This window comes from Dermacentor variabilis, chromosome 8, assembly GCF_050947875.1.
Source record: "Dermacentor variabilis isolate Ectoservices chromosome 8, ASM5094787v1, whole genome shotgun sequence".
Classification (NCBI taxonomy): Eukaryota; Metazoa; Arthropoda; class Arachnida; order Ixodida; family Ixodidae; genus Dermacentor; species Dermacentor variabilis.
Genome location: NC_134575.1, coordinates 40,777,900 through 40,801,694, shown reverse-complemented (window position 1 = coordinate 40,801,694; position 23,795 = coordinate 40,777,900). Strand labels below are relative to the sequence as shown.

Below are 23,795 nucleotides of genomic sequence, written 5' to 3'. Positions count from 1 at the left end.
ATTGAAAGCATTAAAGACTGCTGCTATTATTGCTCTCTGGGAGTGGCACACACCACAGAGCAGTGAGAATAAGTTTGGCTCTTCAGCAGGACCTCCATAACCATTATTATTGTCGGTAATGTGCTACAATTTCTGTCATATCTGCTAACCCCAGGTGCATGCACTGTCCTCTAAGGTGCTATTAAGCTGTCACTAAAAAAAATGAGAGAAGTACCTTTCTTGTAACTTTGCTAAGATTGCTTCAACAGTATATGCTACTCATTTATAGTCAATTTGGCCCAAGCAAAATTTTGATGCAGTAGGCCTTTAAAAGTTCTATATTTTTGGCATGCGGCTGATAGTAGAGCACCACCATTTGCACTGGACTTTATGACAATGAAAGTACAGTGTCTGAATTGTGATGATGTGAACTTACTGCAATGAATCCATTACAAGTGCACAAGGTCATTCAGGCAGGTCATTTTTTTCCTTTTCTTCGAAGGGCCGAGATGTAGCCAACTCTGGTAGGGAAGCATAACACCCACATTGGCAAATGGGCCTTGATTTGAAGCTTTTACTCGACTCTGAGTGGAGCACAGTGTCACCCTATGACTGAAGAGCTAGTGCTAGAGTAACACTAATTTCTTGTGAAGAGGATTTCTCGAGAAACATACTTTTACTCCAGTGCATCAAAGTGGATGCCGAAAGCAACCTGGTTAGAAAGCTTTTCTTTTTGGGACCACTCAAGAGTGAAGTGTAATTGCCAGTTCAGTCGAGGGGTGTCGAGTGGACGAACATTATAGAATGCAAGGGATTGCAAAGTAAAAACTGCTCACTTTCTGAAAGGCCGGCCTTCACTCGGCCAGCTCCATCATCTGGATAAAAAACAGAAGAGGGGAGACCGGAAAAAAGCCCGTAGCTCGAAAATGTCACACCTGTATATTTGCCATATAGAAAAATAAGCTACGCAGACACCGGGTCAACACGTTGCAGCCATGTCGTAGCTATGCTGTGGCCAGCTTTCTTCTTCCCAATCAAAACTATTAAAATGGCAAACATTTATTCAAACAAGTGAGAGGAAAATGAATCCATATAAAAACAACGCTAAACAAAACACAAGAAGATGCTTCGTGATCTGCACACAGGTGCACATTCAGTAAAGAAACTGTGACCGTGAACATGCTTCATACCAGAAGGTTTTGGTGTGTTTGTGCAACATACCAGGCACAAAACGCACCTTGTGCTGAATGAAATGATTTACTGCACCGTCAGGTGCATTTCTGTACAGTGATATGGAGTGACTCAAGCTCTCATAATGCCCCACTGAAGAATTCAGCAGCTGCACTAAGAGAGTCACAGGAACACTACTATAGAAATGATTATGATGGTGATGGCAGTAGTGGTGATGACAACAGGTAACACAATAGCCAAAAGGAAAAAAGATATACTGCAGAAAGAATTGACTACTGAACACGTACACCAACTGTGCATAATGCAGATCTTTCTTTTTGTTCACAGGAAAACAAAGAACATGTTAAGACTGAAAAAAAATGAGAAAGAAACAACCACATTTGCAATGAAACAGTTGCTTTTCCAAAGACCAGATATGAACTGCAAAAAGCACCAAACATTTCACACAAGAACCGGCAGAAGTGAGAGCATACACAGCTTATGTCAGAACACCATAATTGTGGTGTAGTGTCAACATATTTCTTAATCTTGACCAATACCGTCACATAAAAAAACAGTAGGAAGGTTGCATGGAAACAATGAAAATGAAAGTGCAGCCTCCTGCGACATCAACTTGCCTGACCAAAACCAGAACACAATTACTCTCATGTCTAATGGCAACAAGACTGCTTGCAAACACTGCGAAAATAAGGTCTGTGTAATAAGTTGGATAATGTTCAATGTGAAAAGTATTTAAAGCATAAGCACATAGCCAATGACACTTTGGGAGAAAGCTTACCCTGTAACCTCCAAGTCATGCACAGTTTGTGTGCAATTGGTTTTAGCACAAAGGTAGTCCGGGGCTTTACGAGCATGTGCATAGGGTGTTAGCCACCTTTCAACAGTGGCTAACAAATCTTTCCTTCCTCAAATGTGACAAGTGGACAGAACCCTAAGTTTAGATACGTTGAGTGTGAGCATTTTTTATATGCATGACTATGTGCAAGGTATGATGCAGTAGGAGGTTACAAACTGGGACCATGTAGCAGGGGAGTGAATGAATGAATTTTATGTTCACACTTGAAAAAGAAGCCTCACATCATGAACCTAAATTCGAAGTCGAGGAAGGAGTGCACAACTGCTCCTTTATAAACATCTTTATATATAAATATTGTCATTTAGCCAGCCTTAAACGACAGAACGCAGCGTTGGCTCATTTTTCGTGACAATAGGCATTCATAGAAACAGCAATACTTCACAGATTCACCTCACAACAGCGCAAGCACACAGAGAACAACGAAGTGTGCATTACACTAAAGTCAATGGCCTGCCTTGACATAGGTGCAAGATGTCCTGCTATCTAATGACACCTGCACTAAGATAGTGCTGTCAGGTCCCCACGAACAACCTGGTGCGATGTTCAGGCAATGGAGCTTGTAATAATTGACTTGATCAGAACAAAATGCAAACCTTAACATTGCTGGAGTTAGCTTTAGATATGTTCCATTAGTTTTCTTTCCATTGTGTGACCCAGAAAAAAAATAAGAGAAAAGAAAAAGTTGCTTTCTTTCCCTGCATTTCTCTCGTAATTTTGTTTGAATCCCAGCCTTTTGGTCTTTCAGTTCGTTAATCATAAGTGCAGCCCATGAATGGCCATATCAATCCCTTTCCAAGAAGAGGCTCTCCGGCGTTTAAGCCAGCAAGACAACCAAAGCAATGTACAGAGGTAAATGTTGCAGAGCCCATATACAAGTCACTTAAGGTGCATGTTCGGTACATGCACCAAGGCCTTTAGGTTAGACAAGTGATTTCTCTAATGAATTTGGAATATGCACACTACCTGTTCAGAGAGATCAATCAGCCATGCCTCCCTGCTCAACCTTTTGTAGCAGTTAACAGACATTGCAGTTATTCTTACAAGCTACTCCCCTTCTGTTCAATAAAGCACTTCTTCCCTTTAACCTTTAATTCCAGTGGCAGCCTGCTTAAGATGCTTCCTTCTTGACCTGCAATGTGTCATCGGAGAGCTCTTTCTTCAAGGGGATGGCATCCTCCCGGAGGCCAAGGAGTCGCTGCTGCCGTCGCACGAAGTCGGACTTGTCAAAATGGCGGAAGCAGACTCGTGGACTCAGCGGCCGGTTGCGCTCGTAGTTGATTGGTAACCGCTCAACCCACACTGACATAAGCTCCTGCTTTTCAGGCATGGCAAACAGCCAGAGGCCATCTTTGTCACTTGTGTCACCAGAATCGCAACCATTGACGCAGCAGTAGTATGTCTTGTCAGCCTTCTTCCTGCAGGAGATATGAAAGCATCAGTATGCAATTAACACATTGACAAGGTACGCTTATTGTAATGGCACTTTCATAGATTCACTATTTCTGCTTGCAGTTCAAGAACGGAGCTGTCTTGACCCACTGATTTAATTCTATGTCACTGGTGATTTCCACAGATTTGAGAGGGTGCAACTACAAGAGCATTAGGACAGAGTGTTCTTCGTCAGAGAGTTGTAGCGTGTATGGTATTTCAGTGTTCATAGGTGGCTTGGGCGAATTGCTGGGTAAATGCAGGTGTAAACATGAGCAGTCAGAGTGGCGGCATCACCACTCTGGCCGACCATGCTTACACTTCTGCTCATCCAACAATCTGCACAAAATGCCTGCATTTGCCAGAATACAGGATATGCTAAAACTGTGTTATCTCCTGATCAGCAACAAGCAGCTTTCTTCCCCCACCCACCCCTCCAGAAAACTTAAAAGGCCAACTGCAACAAAATTTCACACCACGTAAGAAGGATAGTTTCACATAGGTTGGTTAAGAGCTGCTTCCATGCAAAATTTTGCATTTGAAATATGAGTCATGAAAAGCTAAAAAAAATTCACTTTTTGATAATGAAACCAAGGGGAAAGAAAAATGACACCACTGCTCAATCGGAAACAATGCAGAGAATGTTGAGAACCAGCCCGGCTCCTTCTTATGACCTCCGAGATTAGTCAGCGTGCACTGAAAACTTCAGAGGTGATGTGCTACGATTTGCATCATATCCATTCACTACTAGGTGTACAAGCTATCCACTTGGGTGTCACTTAAAAGCTGTTAATAAGAAAATTGGGCAATTACATGCACTGCAACTTTGCCAAGGTAGTTTCAATAGTACATACTACTCAGTTATAAACAATTTAGTCAAACTGAAATTTCGTTGCAGTTGGCATTCTATAAGCTTATGCTTGCATTATTCATACTCGTTACCTATGGTTGCATTAGCAGGCATTTGATTGTCACATTGTAGCAGCCGACTGGTATGCACGCTTCCTTAAATTCACTTGAATCTGTGATGTTTTCACGAACTACATGGGAACTAAATCTTTCTTTGTTGCATTCGATTTGCACTGACCACATTGTTTCATGCACATGACTGCCCATTTGCTAAGGCCTCGCATGATACTGGCAACACCACAAATAAACATAATAAATAAAATTTCTTAAACTCCAGAGATGGTGAATGTACCATGAGTATGTGTTGTTTTCATTCGCATGAACTGTTATACTTACAACATATGGACACTTCAATGGCCATTCAACTAATTGTCTTCAAGGTCTTCGAATCTATAAAGACTGAGTGAGTTGTGCCACTGCTGCAGCCAAAAGCCGACAGCTACCGAAATATTCCGATCAACTGATGCAAAGCACTTGTGACATCATTACCTAACACATACACAGCAGCTGTGCGTCCTGCCGCTGACCTCCCTTCTACAGGCAATATGAACACATCTGTATGCAACCTGTTACCCAAATGCCAAGAGAACCATGAACAGGTGCTGCATTTTCGTTAACATGAACTGTTATACATGGTTTCCCACGTAACTTGAGCCAAACATTAATAATATACAAATGACATGTAGCCGAACAGAAACAAAGTAATGTTGTTTGCCATCGCTTGGAGATACTCAGATTATTTTTTTAATCCACCTAATTATATACTTACCTTTAATTAACTTCTCAAATATTATAATTAGATGAAAAGTACCAATGAGAAAATTGTTGAGCAACAAGGAAGCTCCTGATACAGCTTTCTGTTGCTGGATACATGCTGCATAGAAGTCTTTTTACGAGCGTCAAAGAAGCCCACAAATGCACGCTAAGTGCCTCGAGCGGCTAGTTGTGCAGCAATATTGTGTGTATATTTTGCTGGCTTCTTTCAAGGTCAGAAAACACTGTTATGTAGCACGCATTGATCGACAGAAAGCTGTATCGGGAGTTTTTCATGCAGCTTTACATGTAATTATAATATTTAATAAGTTGATTAAGTAAGTAAGACTACTTATCCAATTAGGCAGAATGAAAAAGATAACCTAAGTATCTCCAAGCGACGGCAAACAACATTACCATGGTTCTGTCTAGCTACGTTGCACACCCTGTCTATGTATGACTATGGATCAGCAGCTTTGAGTTTGTTTTCCCAAGCTTTGGCATTCTATTTTTGGCTAAAGGTGGTTGATCGCAGGGGAACACAAGGACAAGAGAATGCACGTTGAACACACAAGCGCCTGTGCCTCCAACGTGCCTTCTTTTGTGCTTGTGTTTCCCTGCACTCAACTACCTTTAGTCAAGATGTACCAACAGCCAGCCTCAGAGTGCCCTAACTAAATTACTATGACAAGATTTTCAGTGAAACAGTTTCAGTTTCATCTTCCCATGACGTGTATGTGTCATGGCATCATGATGCAGAACGTGGTCTCATGGGAGCAGAACACGGCTATGTTTTGGCACTTGCTATGGCTTACTGAGTCATCTGCTCTGATGCTACTGGTTGAGCAACTATTTATCAACGTAATAGACAATCGAGTAAGCTGGAGCGAGTACCAAAACAATGTGATGTTCTGCTACCATATGACCACCTTCTGCATCATGATTCCATGGCACATATACCTCATGAAAAACGAAACTGAAACCGTTTCAAAGAAAAGCTATTTATAGTAAACTATTAAATGTGCTCTGAGGCTCGTTGGAATTTAATCGAGAGTTTAAATGTCCAAGACCATCATTTAACACAACAAAGTATGTTAAAACTGTCGTGTCAGTAGTCCTTTAACCTCGCTGAGCCTCTTGCATCGAATTAGAAGTGAGCTTTCAACTGCGAACCCTATCATCATCTTAGTCCTCCAATAAACTGCTTTCATGAACCACTTTTTTGTAAGAAGTGACATCCAGCAAGAAAGATGTGGCACACTTTTCTTGGTCTAAACCGTAAACATTGAATGCTAAGTAACACAAACACTCTCAAAAGGCCCTTGAGTTGACGGCTTTAAAGGCCTTTGACTCTGAAAGCCCAAACAAGTTGTACTATTGCTAGAACAGAAAGCTGAAAGGTGCTGAAATGTTCCAGTCTAATGCAAACTACTTCTAGCATCATCGCTGTCACAAGGTACCACTTCACAGCCCTCAAATCTTGCCCCTGAATCTGCAGAAGCAAAATATGCCTTCTTGTTGCTGAAAAAATGTTCCCAGTGTTCAAGAAAATGTTCAATTTTTAAACACATCTTATGATTTCATTAAAATATTTTATAACATGCATTTCAGTTTCTGGAACCTCCTGGCAACACATCCTACAAGCACCTGGTGGGATGCTGTCTTTCCATTTCATTACAGTCACTGTCAATGGTGTACCAGATATGATCACACTTCAGTTGTCTCTCATTTACAAGCTGATCAGTTGATGACCACCAAATATTGCAAATAGTTTTATTTTACCAAATAAACTGCATGCAACTTTTCAATTTCTTGCTCTGCCACTGTTCAAAGACCTTTTGAATTTCTGCAAAATTTCACATCCCTCTTTCCACCTGACATACTTTTGCGTTGTTTACCAAAGCGATGCTTGCAGCAGCACCCACTCGGCCACTTAAACGACAGCAGACAACATGAAGGCCTTAAAAACGAACTCTGCGACATGGGCTTTGTGTTTGAATATTAAGTTGGGCCGAATGGCACAAATCAATGTCAATAAACAGAAAATTCATCATAAGTAACACAGGTAACACTGCACACAAAGCAGAGGAATGTGCAACAAGCACCTATCTGTACTTGTACTTTTTTACATTTTAAATGCATTTAAATGTATTTTTAGTTCTAAATGCAGATGAGCGAAACAGGAAAGCAAGAACATGCATAAGAAAGGCACTGACTGCAAGAGAGCAAGCATATATTACTCCCCTGGGATGACTGCACCTAATACATTTCAATTCACAAAAGAAAACTGAGTCTTCACGTATGTCAACACTGACATACGTGACGTTGACACTGATACGTCAACACTGACATACGCGACACGACATTAAAACATGTCTTACTTCTGTTTTCTTCTGCCTTTAAAGCAGGCGTCAACTGTGTAGTTATAGTATGAAGCCTCAACGTTTTCAAGAGTGCAACGCTTGCAGCACCTCTTGATGCAACCAGTTCGAAACGAGCCAAGTGCAGTGCAGCTTCGAACGTAAAGCTGAAGACTATACACATCACTTAAAGTGGAGGTAACAGTCATGTGGTACCACAAACCATTCATGCACACACCATTAAGGCCTGTGCAAAGACAAAAGGCCGCACGACCGTGCCACAGAATGTTGGCTGCATGCCGCCTAATTGGCCCTTTCATCCTTCACCATGTGCTTTTCTCCATTTGATGTGTCCTCTCTATCCTCCACTTTCCTTTACATAGAAACGTAAAGGATCGTGTCGCCATGCTAACCCTTTCATCCCAGCAAGTGCTCAATGGATTCAGCTTTCGGCAGCGCGGTATTGGTATATGTACAGCTCAAGTTTTTAACAATCTTATGGGAGTCTCAACCCAAAACAACAGCTAGCACCATGCCGCGCAATGCATCTGCAAAAGTAGTGATGACAACTGTGAAGATCATCCTCTTGATCAATAGTTGTCTGCTAGGCTATTCCATTCAACTTGACAGCACCTGCTGCTTTCTGAGTCCAAAGCATGTGAAAATGCACACACGTGCTTGAGAGCAAGCACAGCATAGCTCCCAGCTGCTATAATTAAGCATCATCTCCATTCGCTCAGGCACACACACAGCGATTGCAACAAGCAGTTGAAAGCAACAGGTGAGCTGATAAGCAGAAGAGGCTACGATAGACAATGGAATAACTTAGCAGATGATGTTTGGACAAGACAACGCTCCACATAGCCATGCGCCTACGATGTCAAGTTTCGAAGGTGTGCTCCATGACACAGCACCAACTGTCATGCCAGTCGACACTCTCATGAAATTAAAAATTTGGACAGCTGTACATGCACTGGCATGAGGTATCACTTGACTGCTACATCCAGTTTCAGTGATAAGTCAGGTTAAAAAGTAATGTAATGAATTATTTGTTACACTCACGAGGAATTGAGGTTTTGTACCACAATTACTGAGTAAACAGCTATTCATTAAATAAAAAATTGGTGTGCCAGTATGTCCCTCAAGGCCAACTGCAATAGCACTTCATTTTATAGTAACAGTAGCTGATTCTTTGTCTATTTTATGGTGGAAAGAGAAAGGAAGGACGTCACTGCTGACTTGCACTAAGTGTCTACACTCTTAAAAAAGCTTGCACCTTTGGGGCTTATCGTGTCCCACAACAATAATCGTCATCTGCATTGCTTGCCTTTTCTTTTTTGAAAACTCAGTGCCCGCTACTGTGCTGCCGAGAATGTTGTCACAGTGATAATGTGCAAGCCATTCAAGACTAGGAAGTACAGGGCTCGCAGCGTTAAAAGAAAAGTAAATGCAGGCAAAACAGATGACGATTATTGTTGTGGGACAAGATAAGCCCTAAAGGGTGTACATTTTTATAAGAGTGTAGCTTGGACTGCCAACAACTGAACAGCAGTTAGCATTAGAAAGTCAGGCTACAGGTGCAAAATACAAGGAGAAAGAATAGCGGATAGGATAGGGTAGTAGGAGAAAAACTATATACAGTTATTTACAAATCGCGACTGTGTAAAAATTTTATCCATAGTTAGTGTGCAACTAAATTAGTTGCGAGTAGTAGTAAGAATGAAGCAATCTTGGCAAAGTGCAAGTCTGGTAACTGTATTTTTTTACTCTCTTTTTGTATTAATATAAAGTCCAGGACCTTTATAAGCCCAGGAAAAAATGGTGGTAAATGTCACTAACTTCACTTATCTTTATCGACAGCATTCTGACAAGTACGAAACATTATTCAAATTAGGCTGCTTACATGCTTGGTGCGAGTTGCGTGGTGCCACCGCTCACTCCTATGCATCCAACAGCGACTGGACTGATATTGCAAAAATAGAGGCCCAGCCAGCACAACATGGTGTCGTTGCGTGTGCAGAAAGCGGAGTGGTGAACATAGGTGCATGAAAAGTTCCAAGTGGTGACTGTCATGACGCAGAAAGTAATAATGTGGGAGCAGGACACCGCAATGTTTCGACACTCGCTTCAGCTCGCTCGGCAGCTTCCTATGCTGGTACATCTGGCCTTGCAGCGAGTAGCAGCATAGGTGGTGGCACAGCAAGCCAGAGTGAGTGCCAAAACATTGTAATGTCCTGCTCCTATGTGACCGTATTCTGTGTCATGATGTCACGACAAAGTCACCACCTGGTGAACAAAGCCCAAACTGGCTATAGGAGAGCTACTATATTGCCACGTGCGTTTATTTCAGCTTCTAGCGACGCGAGGTACGCAGCTCGCGTCGCTGCGACGCGACCGGCGTCGCTGCGCCCCAGGCGGCGTCGCTTGACGCGTTTCGATCATGCACGCGAAACGTATAAATGCGGGACCACCGCCTGCGCTGGCTCAGTCCGACGAACGCCCCAGACACGCTTGCTGCTTTCGCCGTCACCGCGTTATTCACTTGATTTCGGGGCACAAGTTCGCCCATTAAACTCTCTTTAAGTCTACCGCCGACGCAGTGTCCCTTTCTGTCTGCCTGCGTGCCAGGTAGATCACAGTCACCTACGTGACATTTTGGTGGAGGTGCTTATGCTTCGGACACCCCCTCAAAGCCGTGACACCAGCCCAAGTGCATCTGGAGCCGGCGACGCGGAAGACAGCTCCAGAGAAGACAAAAAGGAGGAAACCCGGAGCAGCCGCCGACTACAAGGACTGCCGGCTGAATTGGGACCACTACCTGCCCCTGGTCGCCGTGTGAACCACCGCTCGACGTCACCAATGCAAGCCGCCACCACACCTGCGCCGCTCGTCGTCCAACAGCCGCGAGTACCTCCGCTTTTTAGCGGCTCCACTTGCGAAGATGTGCAAGATTGGCTGGAACGTTACGAAAGAGTTGCAACCTTCAACAAGTGGTCTGACGAAGACAAACTTCGGAACGTCTTCTTCTCTCTCGAAGACTCTGCTAGAACCTGGTACGAGAACCAAGAGCTGTTCCTGACAACGTGGGAGGCTTTCAAAAGGCACTTATCTGCAACTTTCGCAAGTATTCTACGCAAAGAACGAGCTGAGGCCTTGCTTCAAACTCGTCAGCAGCATCCAAACGAATCCGTAACCGTCTTTGCGGAAGAAATGCAAAAGCTCTTCCGCCATGCGGACGCCAACATGACTGAAGACAAGAAGCTTCAGTACCTTATGAGAGCCGTCAAGGAGCAACTTTTCGTCGCTCTCATTCGCAACCCGCCGAGGACCGTCGCCGAATGGATTAGCGAAGCGGCCACTATCGAGAAGACGCTCGAGCTTCGCGCAAAGCAATACGACCGCAACTTACGCGCTCCTCCGTCAGACTGCGACGACTCCCGAAGTGCCTCCGCAGTGGCCCTTCGAGATACCATCCGTGCCATCGTGCGCGACGAGCTGCGCAAGTTGCTACCGGGTGCGCAACCTCTGCAAATATCCTCGCTCGCCGACGTTGTAAGGGACGAGGTCCAGCAAGCGCTGGGCACACTCGATCCTACCGAGACGGCACCAGCCCTATCGCCACCTTCCCCGGAGCCACGCGTTTCAACTTACGCCGCCGCTCTGCAAAGCCAAGCGAGGCCAACCAGCTGGCGGCGAGAAACGTACGCGCCACCTCAACGCAGCCAAGCCTACCCGCCACCACCGCGCCCGCAGCAGGCCGCCCGCTCAAACACGTTCCGGCAAATCACCACGAGGAAGACTGACATCTGGAGAACCCCAGATCGACGACCGCTTTGTTTTCACTGTGGTGAAGCCGGCCACCTCCTACGAGAGTGCCCCTACCGTCAGATGGGCCTCCGCGGGTACAACATCGACGCACCGCGACCCCTTCCTGGCCAACGGCCTCGAGAAATCGAAGCCTATCTTCGAGCGACCGAAGATGCCGCCCCACGTCGCTTCAGGTCCCCATCACCCTACCCACGCCGTTCGTCTTCGCCGTACCAAGGGTACGCGAGGGAGAGGTCACCGAGCCCTCGTAGGGGAAACTAAAGCCAGCGGCGTCAGGAGGTGACGCCGCTCTCGAGCGAAGACCGAAAAACCCTCCTACAACCACGACGCATTCCGCCGCCTCGACGCATTCCGACGCCTCGTTGCATTCCGACAACACGACGCGACCCGACGCAGCGACGCCACAAAACACGAAGCCGCGACCCGACACCACAAATTCGATGACGCGTCTGAAGGCCACAACAGCCCCTTGCAACGAGGCTTCCACCCGACGCAGCCGCGACCGTGCGAAGCGACAGACCGCACAGTCGGTGACCGATCGACATCGAACGCGAACACCAAGTGCCGACTTACAAGTTACCGTAGATGGACATCCGGTGGTTGCACTCGTCGACACCGGGGCCGACTACTCCGTCGTTAGTGGACGATTTTTGTCACAACTAAAGAAAGTCAAAACCGCATGGGAAGGTCCTCAAATACGCACAGCAGGAGGCCACCTCATAACCCCGACGGGACGATGCACTGCGCGAGTGGCTGTTCACGGTCACGCCTACCCTGTGAACTTCATCATCCTACAGCGCTGCTCTCGCGACGTAATCCTCGGGATGGACTTCCTGAACGAAAACGGTGCGGTGATCGACCTGCAGACGAAAACCATAACACTGACGACAAAACGGTCAGAAAGAATGCAAAGCAATCATTATCATCGCGCCGCGTTCACCATCCTCGACGATCAAGTGAGCCTCCCGCCAAATGCTGGCGTCATGGCACTCGTTGAAACAGACGCGTCCTCAAGCGGCGATGCGATTGTCGAAGCGAACTTGCAGCTGCTTCTGGATCGCCAAATTTGCGTCGCACGCGGTGTCGTCCACCTGCGTGAAGGCAGAGCGGCTGTGCTAATAACCAATTTCAGCACCGAACACAAGCACCTCAACAGGGGTACGACGGTCGCTTTCTTGGAAGAGTTCGCCGAAATAAGCGACGCATTAGCGCTCTCCGAGTCGTCCCATGAAGCGTCGTCGACTGTGGCTGATGAGGTGAACTTCGACATTAACCCCGCCCTGCCTCAACAAAGGCAAGAACAGCTACGTCGCCTTCTTCTGCGATATTCCGAATGTTTTTCTAAGTCGTCGAGGATCCGGCAAACGCACATAGCGAAGCATCGCATTATAACCGATGAATCGACTCGTCCCGTCCACCGAAGTCCCTACCGCGTTTCAGCGCGAGAACGTGAAACAATCAAGACACAAGTTGAAGAAATGCTTCGCGACGACGTCATTCAGCCGTCCAAGAGCCCGTGGTCTTCACCCGTGGTGCTCGTAAAGAAGAAAGACGGTACCCTACGATTTTGCGTCGATTATAGGCGTCTCAACAGCGTCACGAAAAAAGACGTCTACCCCCTTCCGAGAATCGACGACACGTTAGATCGACTGTGCGGTGCCAAGTATTTTTCGTCCATGGACCTCCGGAGCGGCTACTGGCAGATTGAGATCGATGAGAGGGACCGTGAGAAGACTGCCTTCATCACGCCGGACGGTCTTTACGAATTTAAAGTCATGCCATTCGGACTATGCTCAGCGCCGGCGACATTTCAGCGTGTCATGGACACCGTGTTGTCTGGGCTGAAATGGCAGATATGCCTCGTATATCTCGACGACGTAGTCGTTTTCGCATCCACCTTCGACGAGCACGTTAATAGGCTGGAGACCGTGCTCGAGGCAATTAGGGTGTCGGGACTCACTCTGAAACCAGAGAAATGTCGTTTCGCCTACGAAGAGCTCCTGTTCCTCGGTCACGTAGTTAATCGCGAAGGCGTGCGTCCGGACCCCAAAAAGACGGCAGCCATCGAGAGTTTCCCGATACCCAGTGAAAAGAAAGCTGTCCGTAGATTTTTGGGGCTCTGTGCGTATTACAAGCGTTTTGTCCGAGATTTCTCTCGAATCGCAGAGCCTCTCACTCGCCTTACAAAAGCCGACGCGCAGTTCACATGGAAGAAGCCCCAAGAAGACGCTTTTCGCGAACTTCAACGACGCTTGCAGTCACCGCCAGTACTCGGCCATTTCGACGAGAGCGCTGCCACCGAGATCCACACGGATGCAAGCGGCATAGGACTCGGTGCTGTGTTGATTCAAAAGAAGAACGGCCTGGAGCGAGCCATCGCCTACGCGAGCAGATCACTGTCGAAAGCCGAATTGAACTATTCGACGACCGAAAAGGAATGCCTCGCTGTCGTTTGGGCGGTCACAAAATTTCGGCCGTATCTTTACGGGAAGCACTTCAAGGTCGTCAGTGACCACCACGCTCTGTGCTGGCTCGCTAACCTGAAAGACCCGTCAGGTCGCCTCGCTCGTTGGAGCCTGCGACTACAGGAGTTCGACGTCACCATCGTGTATAAGTCAGGCCGAAAGCACACTGACGCCGACTGCCTTTCAAGAGCCCCTGTTGAATCCGCCCCGACCTGCGACGATGACGACGATGCCTTCCTTGGGCCCATAAGCTCTAACACCTTCGCACAAGATCAACGTGCCGATCCTGATTTACGCTGTGTGGTTCAATATCTCGAAGGGAAGACCGATTCAGTGCCAAAAGTATTCAGACGCGCGCTTTCATCGCTATGCCTGCGCGACAATGTGCTTGTGAAAAAGAACTTCACGCCGTACAAAGCGGCATATCTACTCGTCGTGCCGGTCAAGCTAAGGCAAGAGATTTTAGAAGCGTCTCACGATGAGCCGACAGCAGGGCATCTGGGATTCACTCGAACTCTCAGAAGAATTCAAGAAAAATACTACTGGCCGGGCCTGAACGCAGACGTCGCACGCTACGTGAAAACCTGCCGAGATTGCCAACGTCGGAAAACACCGCCTACAAGGCCAGCCGGCCTCCTGCAACCAATCGCGCCACCATGGAAACCATTCCAGCAGATAGGCATGGATCTGCTTGGCCCCTTCCCTACATCCACTTGCGGGAACAGGTGGATAGTGGTAGCAACGGACTATCTTACGCGCTATGCCGAGACAGCAGCGTTGGCATCGGGAAATGCAATCGAGGTCGCCAGATTCTTCATAAAGAACATCGTTCTCCGTCATGGTGCACCCGAGGTCCTTATTACGGACAGAGGTACGGCATTCACAGCTGAACTTACGCAACAGATTCTGCACTTGAGCCACACGAGCCATCGGCGCACTACAGCGTACCACCCGCAGACAAACGGCCTTACGGAGCGTTTAAATAAAACCCTCGCCGACATGCTCGCCATGTATGTCGACGTCGGGCACAAGACTTGGGACGAAGTCCTTCCATACGTGACGTTCGCCTACAACACCGCGCCACAGGAGACAACGCAGATGACGCCATTCGAGCTTGTCTTCGGTCGCCAAGTCGCCACAATGCTTGATGCGATGTTGCCTCACGTTGAAGACGACAACATCCATGCAGACGTTGCCGGCTTCCTTCAACGTGCCGAGGAAGCTCGTCAGCTAGCCCGAATGCGTATTAAAGAGCAGCAAAACGTCGACGCCCGACTATACAACCTACGACGACGAGACCAAGAGTACGCACTTGGTGACCGCGTTATGGTGTGGACACCAATTCGTCGCCGCGGGCTCAGTGAAAAGCTCCTGCGCCGTTACTTCGGGCCCTACAAGATAACTCGACGACTTGGACCGCTGGTGTACGAGGTTGTGCCCGATGGAGTGACGCAGTCACAGCGACGTCGCGCACGACCTGAGATGGTGCACGTCGCGCGCCTCAAGAAGTTTTTTGAGCGTTAGCGGACTAACAGACATTCTTTTTTTTTCGTTATCCTTTGTATTTGCATGCTTACAGGTTTCTTGTTTTCTTTAGCATCGGGGCGATGCTTTTTCACGGGGGGGTAATGCCACGTGCGTTTATTTCAGCTTCTAGCGACGCGAGGTACGCAGCTCGCGTCGCTGCGACGCGACCGGCGTCGCTGCACCCCAGGCGGCGTCGCTTGACGCGTTTCGATCATGCACGCGAAACGTATAAATGCGGGACCACCGCCTGCGCTGGCTCAGTCCGACGAACGCCCCAGACGCGCTTGCTGCTTTCGCCGTCACCGCGTTATTCACTTGATTTCGGGGCACAAGTTCGCCCATTAAACTCTCTTTAAGTCTACCGCCGACGCAGTGTCCCTTTCTGTCTGCCTGCGTGCCAGGTAGATCACAGTCACCTACGTGACAATATTTAATTAGGGTAATCTGAAGCTTTACAGCATCTTTTTCTAGGATTTTGAGGTTCCTGACCTTCACATAACAAAAAACATGAGAAGTCTGAAATGTTACATTATTAGTACACCTTTAGCAGCTTTTCAATAGCATATCTACGAATAAAAGAAAGATGCAAATAGCAAAACATAGCCTCCGAGATTTCCAGTACACTGTGGGTGATACCTATCTCAGAGTTATGCTCATGCGCTAAGCTGTGTCTCAGTGTTTCAGGTGCTGCATCATTTCCAGTAAGCAGTAATGGTAGACTTTTGTATATTTTCTGTGAGATTGCTGTGACCCATCCACTCTATACCTACATTACCTGAAACTAGGCTTTCTGCACGGTCCAAAATCTTGTTGCAGTTGGCCTTTAAGGTTTACAAAATGCTGCTAACTCTGTCATTGTCGCACATCACTGGCCACTCCTCAAATATTCGCTGAATCGCAAGATGTATAAAGAATTAATAACACCAACTTACACAGGTTCGACAACCTTGGTTTCAGTATCCCACAGCGAGTATGCAGCTGGATTTTCTATTGGCGGTGGTACGTCATAGGCGGGCGCCCACGATGAAGAACGCCTGGGACCGTTCTTGCGGACTTCCTTTGTTGCAACCTTCTTCTTTACTGGCTCCGATTTGGCTTTGACAGCCTTCTTCCGTGGCGGACCCTCCTCAAGATTGTCGACATCCTCAGAGGACTGCGATGACTCTCGGGACTTCCTCTGGCGGCGATGGGAACGTTGGCTTTTAGGGCTGGGATCTCGGCTGAAGAAATCTGGATCATCATCCGAACAGTCTGTATCACTGTTCAGTATCTCCTGTAGCTGCTCCTCCGTTAGCCTCCTCGCTGAATGAGAGAGAAACAGGATAGAAAAAAAAATCTGTCATGCCTGTAGACAGAAACAGCACTGCTCACATGAACAGCACAGGTCAATGAAGTCGGCAATCTCAGCCAAGTAACCTTAGCGCTGTCAGGCCTGTTGGCGGTTGTCATTAAAGTTATAAAAAAAGGATGGAGAGCATGACGTCTCAACTAATGCACTTCTGTGTTAAAATATGCACAGCTTTTATGCACTGAAAAAAAAAAAGAAACATCCAGGTAAACTTCCCATGTCATCGCACGGTCTGTGCAGGAAGTTGGATCGTGTTCTTCAGATTGTGATTCAGATTGGTAAAAATATTTTACACAAAACACTGCTTGTAGCAGCATCACAGCACCCTGTACTGTGCAGCGTGCCAAGGAAGTGAAATGCCTGAATGTCATGCATAAGTTCAGTAAAGAGCAAAAGTATTGTCTTGGCCTTGAGCTCAAAGGTACATTTGATTTGCCTGTACCACCTGAACCAGTTTATGAGGTTCTGCACCCTGCTATTTGTTTCAACAGTGCAGCACTAGTGCCCTTTAAGCCACACCACAAAAATATGCAGGGCTGGTTCACGATTTTGCTGCACCATCTCTACTGTTGGTGCCAATGTACAGGTGTGAAGCAGCAACACAGCAGACGAAACAGCACATGGACACAAGCACCACTGAAACATCGCTTACGTGCACATTTACACCTCAGAAGCTGTTATACCAGCAGTTCAGGGCCTCTCAAACTTAAGCACTCCGTGCACATTAGTCGGGCAAAACATAACGCCTGTATCGCATCTGAACCCCGGCATTTGATACGAGTGTTGCACTGTGCCTGCATCATAGAAATCGAGCTGCACAATTTCTTGTGAACTGGGTCACAGTTGTGCAGGAAAACCGAACAGACCTTGGGTTATCAACATCGACAGCCATAGGCGTTGGTTTAACAGCCGATCTCAAAATTTCACCCCTCCTTCCATGTAGGCAAAGTTCATGGTGTTTCTGGCTTCACTACGAGTGAGCTTGCTCTATGTATGTTTTCCAAGGCTTTCCAAAAGCTGTGAACTTTCCACAAGTTGTGCAGAAGCCCCACTAAACAGTAAGCTAGATTTTGATCACATGAACAGTGTCTCGTGTTCAAATCAATTGGGCAGCTAACGTTGGCATTTCCGGTTATTGTGAGCAATTTGTGATGTTTTTTGAGGCAATCCATGTAACCTACTCTACCCAATGTTTGGAGCATGATTTACATTTGCAGTTAAAAGTTTATATGCAACTTCTGGGTGAGACATTTTAAGATTATTTTGTGCGTCATTAAAAAAACTATTCGGTACACTAAAGATAAGACAGGGAAGGTAAGAAACACAACTGTGACCTCAAAACGATTAAAAAGAAAGAGTAAAATCCTGTAGTTGTCCTTTAAAGAAAGTAATACTCTTAGGACTAATGTCACGAAATTATCATGCAGCGTCATGATAACTGACCCAGATAAATGCAGAAGCTCTCTCTTAGCCACATGTAACAAGACAGGAAGAGAGACTGATTTGCAATGAAGTAAATGACTCGGCACACTGTAAGACTGCTCTGCAGGAGGTAACAATACTGTGTGTCATGACCAAGAAATTAACAAGAAAACTGAAAAGTGACTACAGTAAGTGTGATCCCACTTCTGCCAGACACACACACACTCACAGCTACAAGCCACAGCAGCGCCAGGTCATGGGGATGTGCACAATGCTCTGGCTGTTATATAGTGCTCGCACACATACCTGTCTGGCTGTGCTCTGCTGCTGCGTGAGAGTGCGACCATACACGAACTAAATGTTCGTGTATGGTACAGATATTGTCACTTCAACTGGTGACAATATCTCAAACCGAGCACCAACGCATATATATCAATTTCACTGGATTGCAGGGCTCTGGTGCAGCATTGTAGACAGAAGTGTAGACGCTTGTAATATGAAGGCAGTGTCCATTCACACGGCAGCTGTGATAGTTCCTGTACTGAACTTCTCATGGCGGGCACCGTACTGTCCCTTGGCCACCTAAAATGACATCAATAACTGCCTGCCCAATAATTTCTTTTTTCCACTCTCACGGCAGTTGGTGACGTCTCGAATGCCATGCAATTTTGATCATGATACCGCAGCTAGCGCAAATAAGTACAAATCATTACAGTCATACTTAATGCTGAGCCCACAATCAAAAATTCCCCCGTGTGATGCCAGTATTATATTCTGTTGAACTTCTCATGTTTGTTAATGTGGATAACTGCTGTCGCCAACTGCTGGTAGTCAGCTCCTCCTGTTTGCCTTGAAAATTATTCTGATGAATTTATCACTACAGCCACTAACATAGCTAACCGCTGTCACCGACTGCTGGTACCAAGTGCCGCATTGGAGTGCGATTGGGATCAAATTACTCGATCACCATACTGCACCTTGCACAAAGAAGCACCAATTGTGAACGAAAAGTTCAATGGTGAGCCCGCAATCACAAATGCTCCGTATGACACCTTACTCATTTGACACATTACTCTGTTGAATTTCTTACGACTGTTGCTAAAGTGGCTAACTGCCGTGACAAACTGCCGATAGTCAGCTACGTTACTCTCCTGGTTACTGTTTGAGTTAGTTTGTTTCTGGCGACACACTGTGACTTGCTGGGTCCAACACAGCACTGTCGATGAAGCCTGGCCCCTAAGTGTGGCATACCATCGTTTCGCGTTCCTTATGCCAGTGTGATAAACGAGAAGAAATGGGGTTAACCGAGGGGCCCAATTTTTATTAATGATATCATAAGAAGCCAACAAACACTGACACCAAGGACAACATAGGGGAAGTTACTTGTGCCCAATAAATGAAATAAAGAAATGACAAATTAATGGAAATGAAAGTGGATGAAAGAACAACTTGCTGCAAGTGGGGAACGACCCACGTCTTCGCATTACGCGTGCGATGCTCTATCAATTGAGCTACCGCAGCACCGTTTCCCCATCCAGTTTAATGGGTATTTATGTTTCCTAGTAGGACCCTGGGAGTGTTAGCCAGCACCACCACTCACAAACCTTGGCGGCGGATATGGAACATCCTTTCTGCCATAGGCGTCACGAGAACGTTATCTTTCTGGGTGAAGGCAACTGCTCAATAAACCCACACATGCTGCCTGACAGCATCAATGTCGGTGGATTCAAGACCCTCATGTAATAAACAAGGGTCTCGCCAGTGTGGTGAGACAAGCTGGGTTTGACTTAGTGTGGTTGGCGCAGCTCGGTAAAACAACTACCTAAGTTCATGAATTTTTCAGTATCTTTGGCAGAGACTGCAGAAATAATGTGGCTTCCATGTCACCACAACAGAATACCTGTTATATTGGTGTGGTGTCACACGTACACTTCTGAACACAACTGGTACCGATCTGGATTGGATTTCTTGATTGTGATCAGCAATGATTGCTGCTACACAGTTCAACGATCCAAATAAAGTTATCATCTGCTGATCATCTGCAACTCTCATAACTGCATAATGCCCAAATGCTACGAATGAAGATTTGCAGAATATGGTTAAATGTGGACAATATTTCAATTTTATAGCTTACTTTGCTGATAAAAAAGTCAACGATTACGACACTCCCTAATGCAAAATTTGAGCGCAATTCTACATGTGTCTCATTTCACGATATAATGGCTAATGCGGACAATCTGTCTCGTGTGGCATGTTGCTGAGTGAAGAGTGGCGTGACTGCCTCGCTAATAGGGAGATCATGAGGAGCAGCGCATGGGTGACGCATGGGCGCGATTCACAGCAGCTGCCGAAGGCAGACCTCCCAGGCAATGCGCCATGGAGGAAGGAAAAACACAGGTACATTATGCCACGCAGTCAGCCTTGGCAAGCAAATGCTCTGTGAAGCCACAGTAGTGGCCCAACACATGGCCTCTTGCGTCGAGATCATGGAGAAACAATCGAGATTTGCTGAGACGTTTGGTTCCCAGTAGCTATGCCAGTCGTTTTCATTCAGTGCGCATTTGTTCGGGTGCCCCGCTGTGGCTCTGCCTGCAGAGCGGGAACAGTAAAATCAACCGCGCACTGTGACGTGAAATAACATGTTGGGCCACCCGGTTGGCTTCGATCGCATTGCGGTATGCTCCCTATCTGTTTCCTTCCTCCATGCAACGCGCGCTACTCTGGCGCCAGCCATCTTGTAGCCGTCGTCGCCGCGCTGCGCGCCTTGCAGCACACTACGCTTTTCTTCTCACGCTTCCGCTTCACCCTCCTCCGCTTTCCTCCTCGCGCTTGCCGCTTTTTTCATCACCCGCTGCTCCGCGTTCGCTCTTTCATCCGCTGCGCTCGTTGGCTCGGTTACGCTGACGCTCACCGTACATGAAGATTTTAGAGCTTTTACAGCTGCGCTCTAAAAGGGTTTCAAACATTTTTCATTGAGCTGCCTTCTGCTTTTGTTTTAGCGTTTTCAGAATACTGTGCTCGAGGGTGACCGCGCAGTAGCACACGGATCCGGATCGGCCCCGATCGCGATCAGAACTGTACGTGTGACACCGGTACTAAAGAATTGTCCTCTGCCAGGCCGCACAGCCGCAACTGGGAGGCGACTGTCGTGAGAACAGACACTGCCTAATAGGCAAGTCTGGATAAAAAAGAAGAATGACGTTCCACAAGGTTGACTGTTAAAAGTGAAACTGACCCGATAGATAATTTTGTCAAATTCAAATGCGCGCAGCGGATGAAATGTTCGGTCAATACATCGAGTGTTCTTTTGGCTACTGCGCAGCAGGCTAAACACCCCGAGAGCGATTTTGTGCGCGACAGCGACGGATCGGGCCGCCGCTTGAACAGATCGCTCGGTCTTGTCGCTTGTCGTCCGGAAGTGCTATGCGCGACTAGTCAATAGCGCGAAGCTGGAACTGGATGTAGGTTACTGAAATACTACCGATTGTCGCACGGAAGGAGCAAACAATTGAATTTTTATACGTGCGAGGATACCTGCTGCGAGTCCCTCAGAAATACGTTATGCTGCTTTTTATAGTAAAATACATCAACTTAAATTAATAAAGCACGCGTCAGGCTAGTTTCGGCACCTATACCACTGCCCTCATACCGGCAACACCGCGGAGACGTCACTCGAAGTCATCGCGCGCATGGGGTACGACTAGTAGGCGACGAGCGAACACGACAGCCATCTCCATCGCGCGCAAGATCGCTTGCATGGGTTTTATAGTGAAGTCTTGCGGTGACACTATGCAACAACTCCACAAAGTGGCACATGCCTTAAGCCCCTCAGGCTTTCTATGACACGTTTTTGATTGACACATTACAGTGCAATTTGGCAGGCATGACGTTGTATGCACAAGGGGGTTGATATTTAAAGGCCTGCGAGGTTCACATTTTGCCGCCATGATGGCCGTACCTCTCTGCCTCGTAGGCCTTGACTCCGTCGCCGGCGACTCCATCGCGCACGAGACGTTGTCTGCAGGACGAGTAGGTTGTCGTCCGCGCGGCCGCGGTAATCCTTGGAGGCTTTCTTAGACAACAAACAGTCCACCACAGACAATTCCGTACCAGCACGGCTAGCGCTTCTTTGCTTCGACACCGCCGCAAAGTACGCTATCCGCAGAACGCACTTAATTGACTTAATCCAATCCGCTCAACTTCATCTGATTTTCATGGCCTCTTGTGATTTGACCCCGCAGGTGATATTAATGCAAAATAGGTCATTAATGCAAAAAGAAAAAAATGATGTGACACTAAATTTCAGTGGCGAGCAACTACGCTGAAAATAAAAAGTTTAGATGGACGCAGGAGGTACGAAACTGCGCTTTCCATTTTCCAGCCCCATCATGCCCCAGCAGAAAAAGTTCCTGCATGGGGAAAGAACATAGGAAGAAAGTTTTTTTTTTCCCCCCCCCTTCTTCCATGACATCGTCTTTTGTGAACTTTTGTGCCTGCATGGTGTATCTATGGGACCTGCAGTGCTTGCCTACAGTGCGTCTTGTAAATCACGACCAACGTTGACCACGTCCTACTGTAACCACTTTCCCAGTAAAAACTAAGGTTCCAAGATAAAACAAGCCTTCTTTTATCTGGCGACCTTAACTTCACCAACTGCACTTCTCTTTATCCACAGCATGCCTACAAGTACGAAACATTGTTCAAATTAGGCTGCTTACACATGCTTACACGCTTGGTGCAAGTCGCGTGGCGCCACCGCTCGCTTCTATGCATCCCATAGCGACTGGACTGATATTGCAAAAATACAGGCCCAGCCAGCACGACATGGCGTCGTTGCATTCGCGGACGGCGGAGTGGTAAATGTGGGTGCACGAAAGCGTTTTTGTTTTTGCGCATGCTGTAAGTACGTTTGCTTGTGCGTGCTCGCGCAACACTCCAAGCTTGGCACCCGCCCGGCTTCTGCGGCCCTCTATCGCGCGTTCGCCACTGGATGCGACCATGTATCGGCGGCAGCCGACTCGCATCGAGGTGAAACTCGACGACTTGCAAGAGTACGAGGCGCTGAAGAAGGAGTGGGATGACAAAGGATCGTCGGCGGCGTGCGAGTCAAGTGGCGCTAGCGGCAAGGCCACCGCGTCGAACGCAGACGCCGCCAGCTTGAGCCCGGCGAAGCCAACTGTCCACGAACGCATCGGGTACAAGCCGGAACCGCGCGTTACGAACTAGGGTCGTGCTCTGCATAGCGATATTGCAACTGCAGTGTTAGCGACGCGACGCAGCTGTGACGTTATTGTCGGCCGTGCTTTTCTGTTGACGGTGCGCGAATCGTGGTCTGGGACGCACGCTTAATAAATGCGAACGTGGCGTTACATCGTGTTGGCCTGCTTTGTTCCATTCTTGCTGCACCCAAGTAAATACGTGCAGCCGCAGAAACGATTTCGAGGTGCAATATGTACAGAAAACGTGTGCGCGATCGTGGCGGTTGCTTCTCAGCCTCTCCTCAAAGCCGCCTTCCCTGCGCTGCAGGGAAACTGCCATGATTAGTACCAGTACTAGCATGTTTTAAGAGAGAGGTAGATTGGGTGGTCCCCAGTGCAGCGGCCTCGGCTGTCCCTCTCACTCGGTTGACCAGGTTGAGCTGGACAGCGCTGCCTCCCGTTGCTGTGTTGTGGGTGCGAGGTCTGGTCTGGTGTGCTTGCATAAGCCCATACTGCGCTAGGCGATGCGTA

General features: G+C 47.3%; 1 protein-coding gene across 1 annotated transcript; it reads right to left on the bottom strand.

The window, feature by feature from the left end:
- Window positions 1–899: 899 nt before the first annotated feature.
- Window positions 900–22,257, bottom strand: LOC142590118 (uncharacterized). Its single transcript, XM_075701985.1, has 3 exons — window positions 22,025–22,257; window positions 16,229–16,598; window positions 900–3,441 (listed from the first exon to the last, which is right to left on the bottom strand). Exons 1-3 carry the CDS (start codon window positions 22,065–22,067, stop codon window positions 3,135–3,137), a joined length of 720 nt encoding a protein of 239 aa, XP_075558100.1. The 5' UTR covers window positions 22,068–22,257; the 3' UTR covers window positions 900–3,134.
- Between the last annotated feature and the right edge of the window lie 1,538 nt (window positions 22,258–23,795).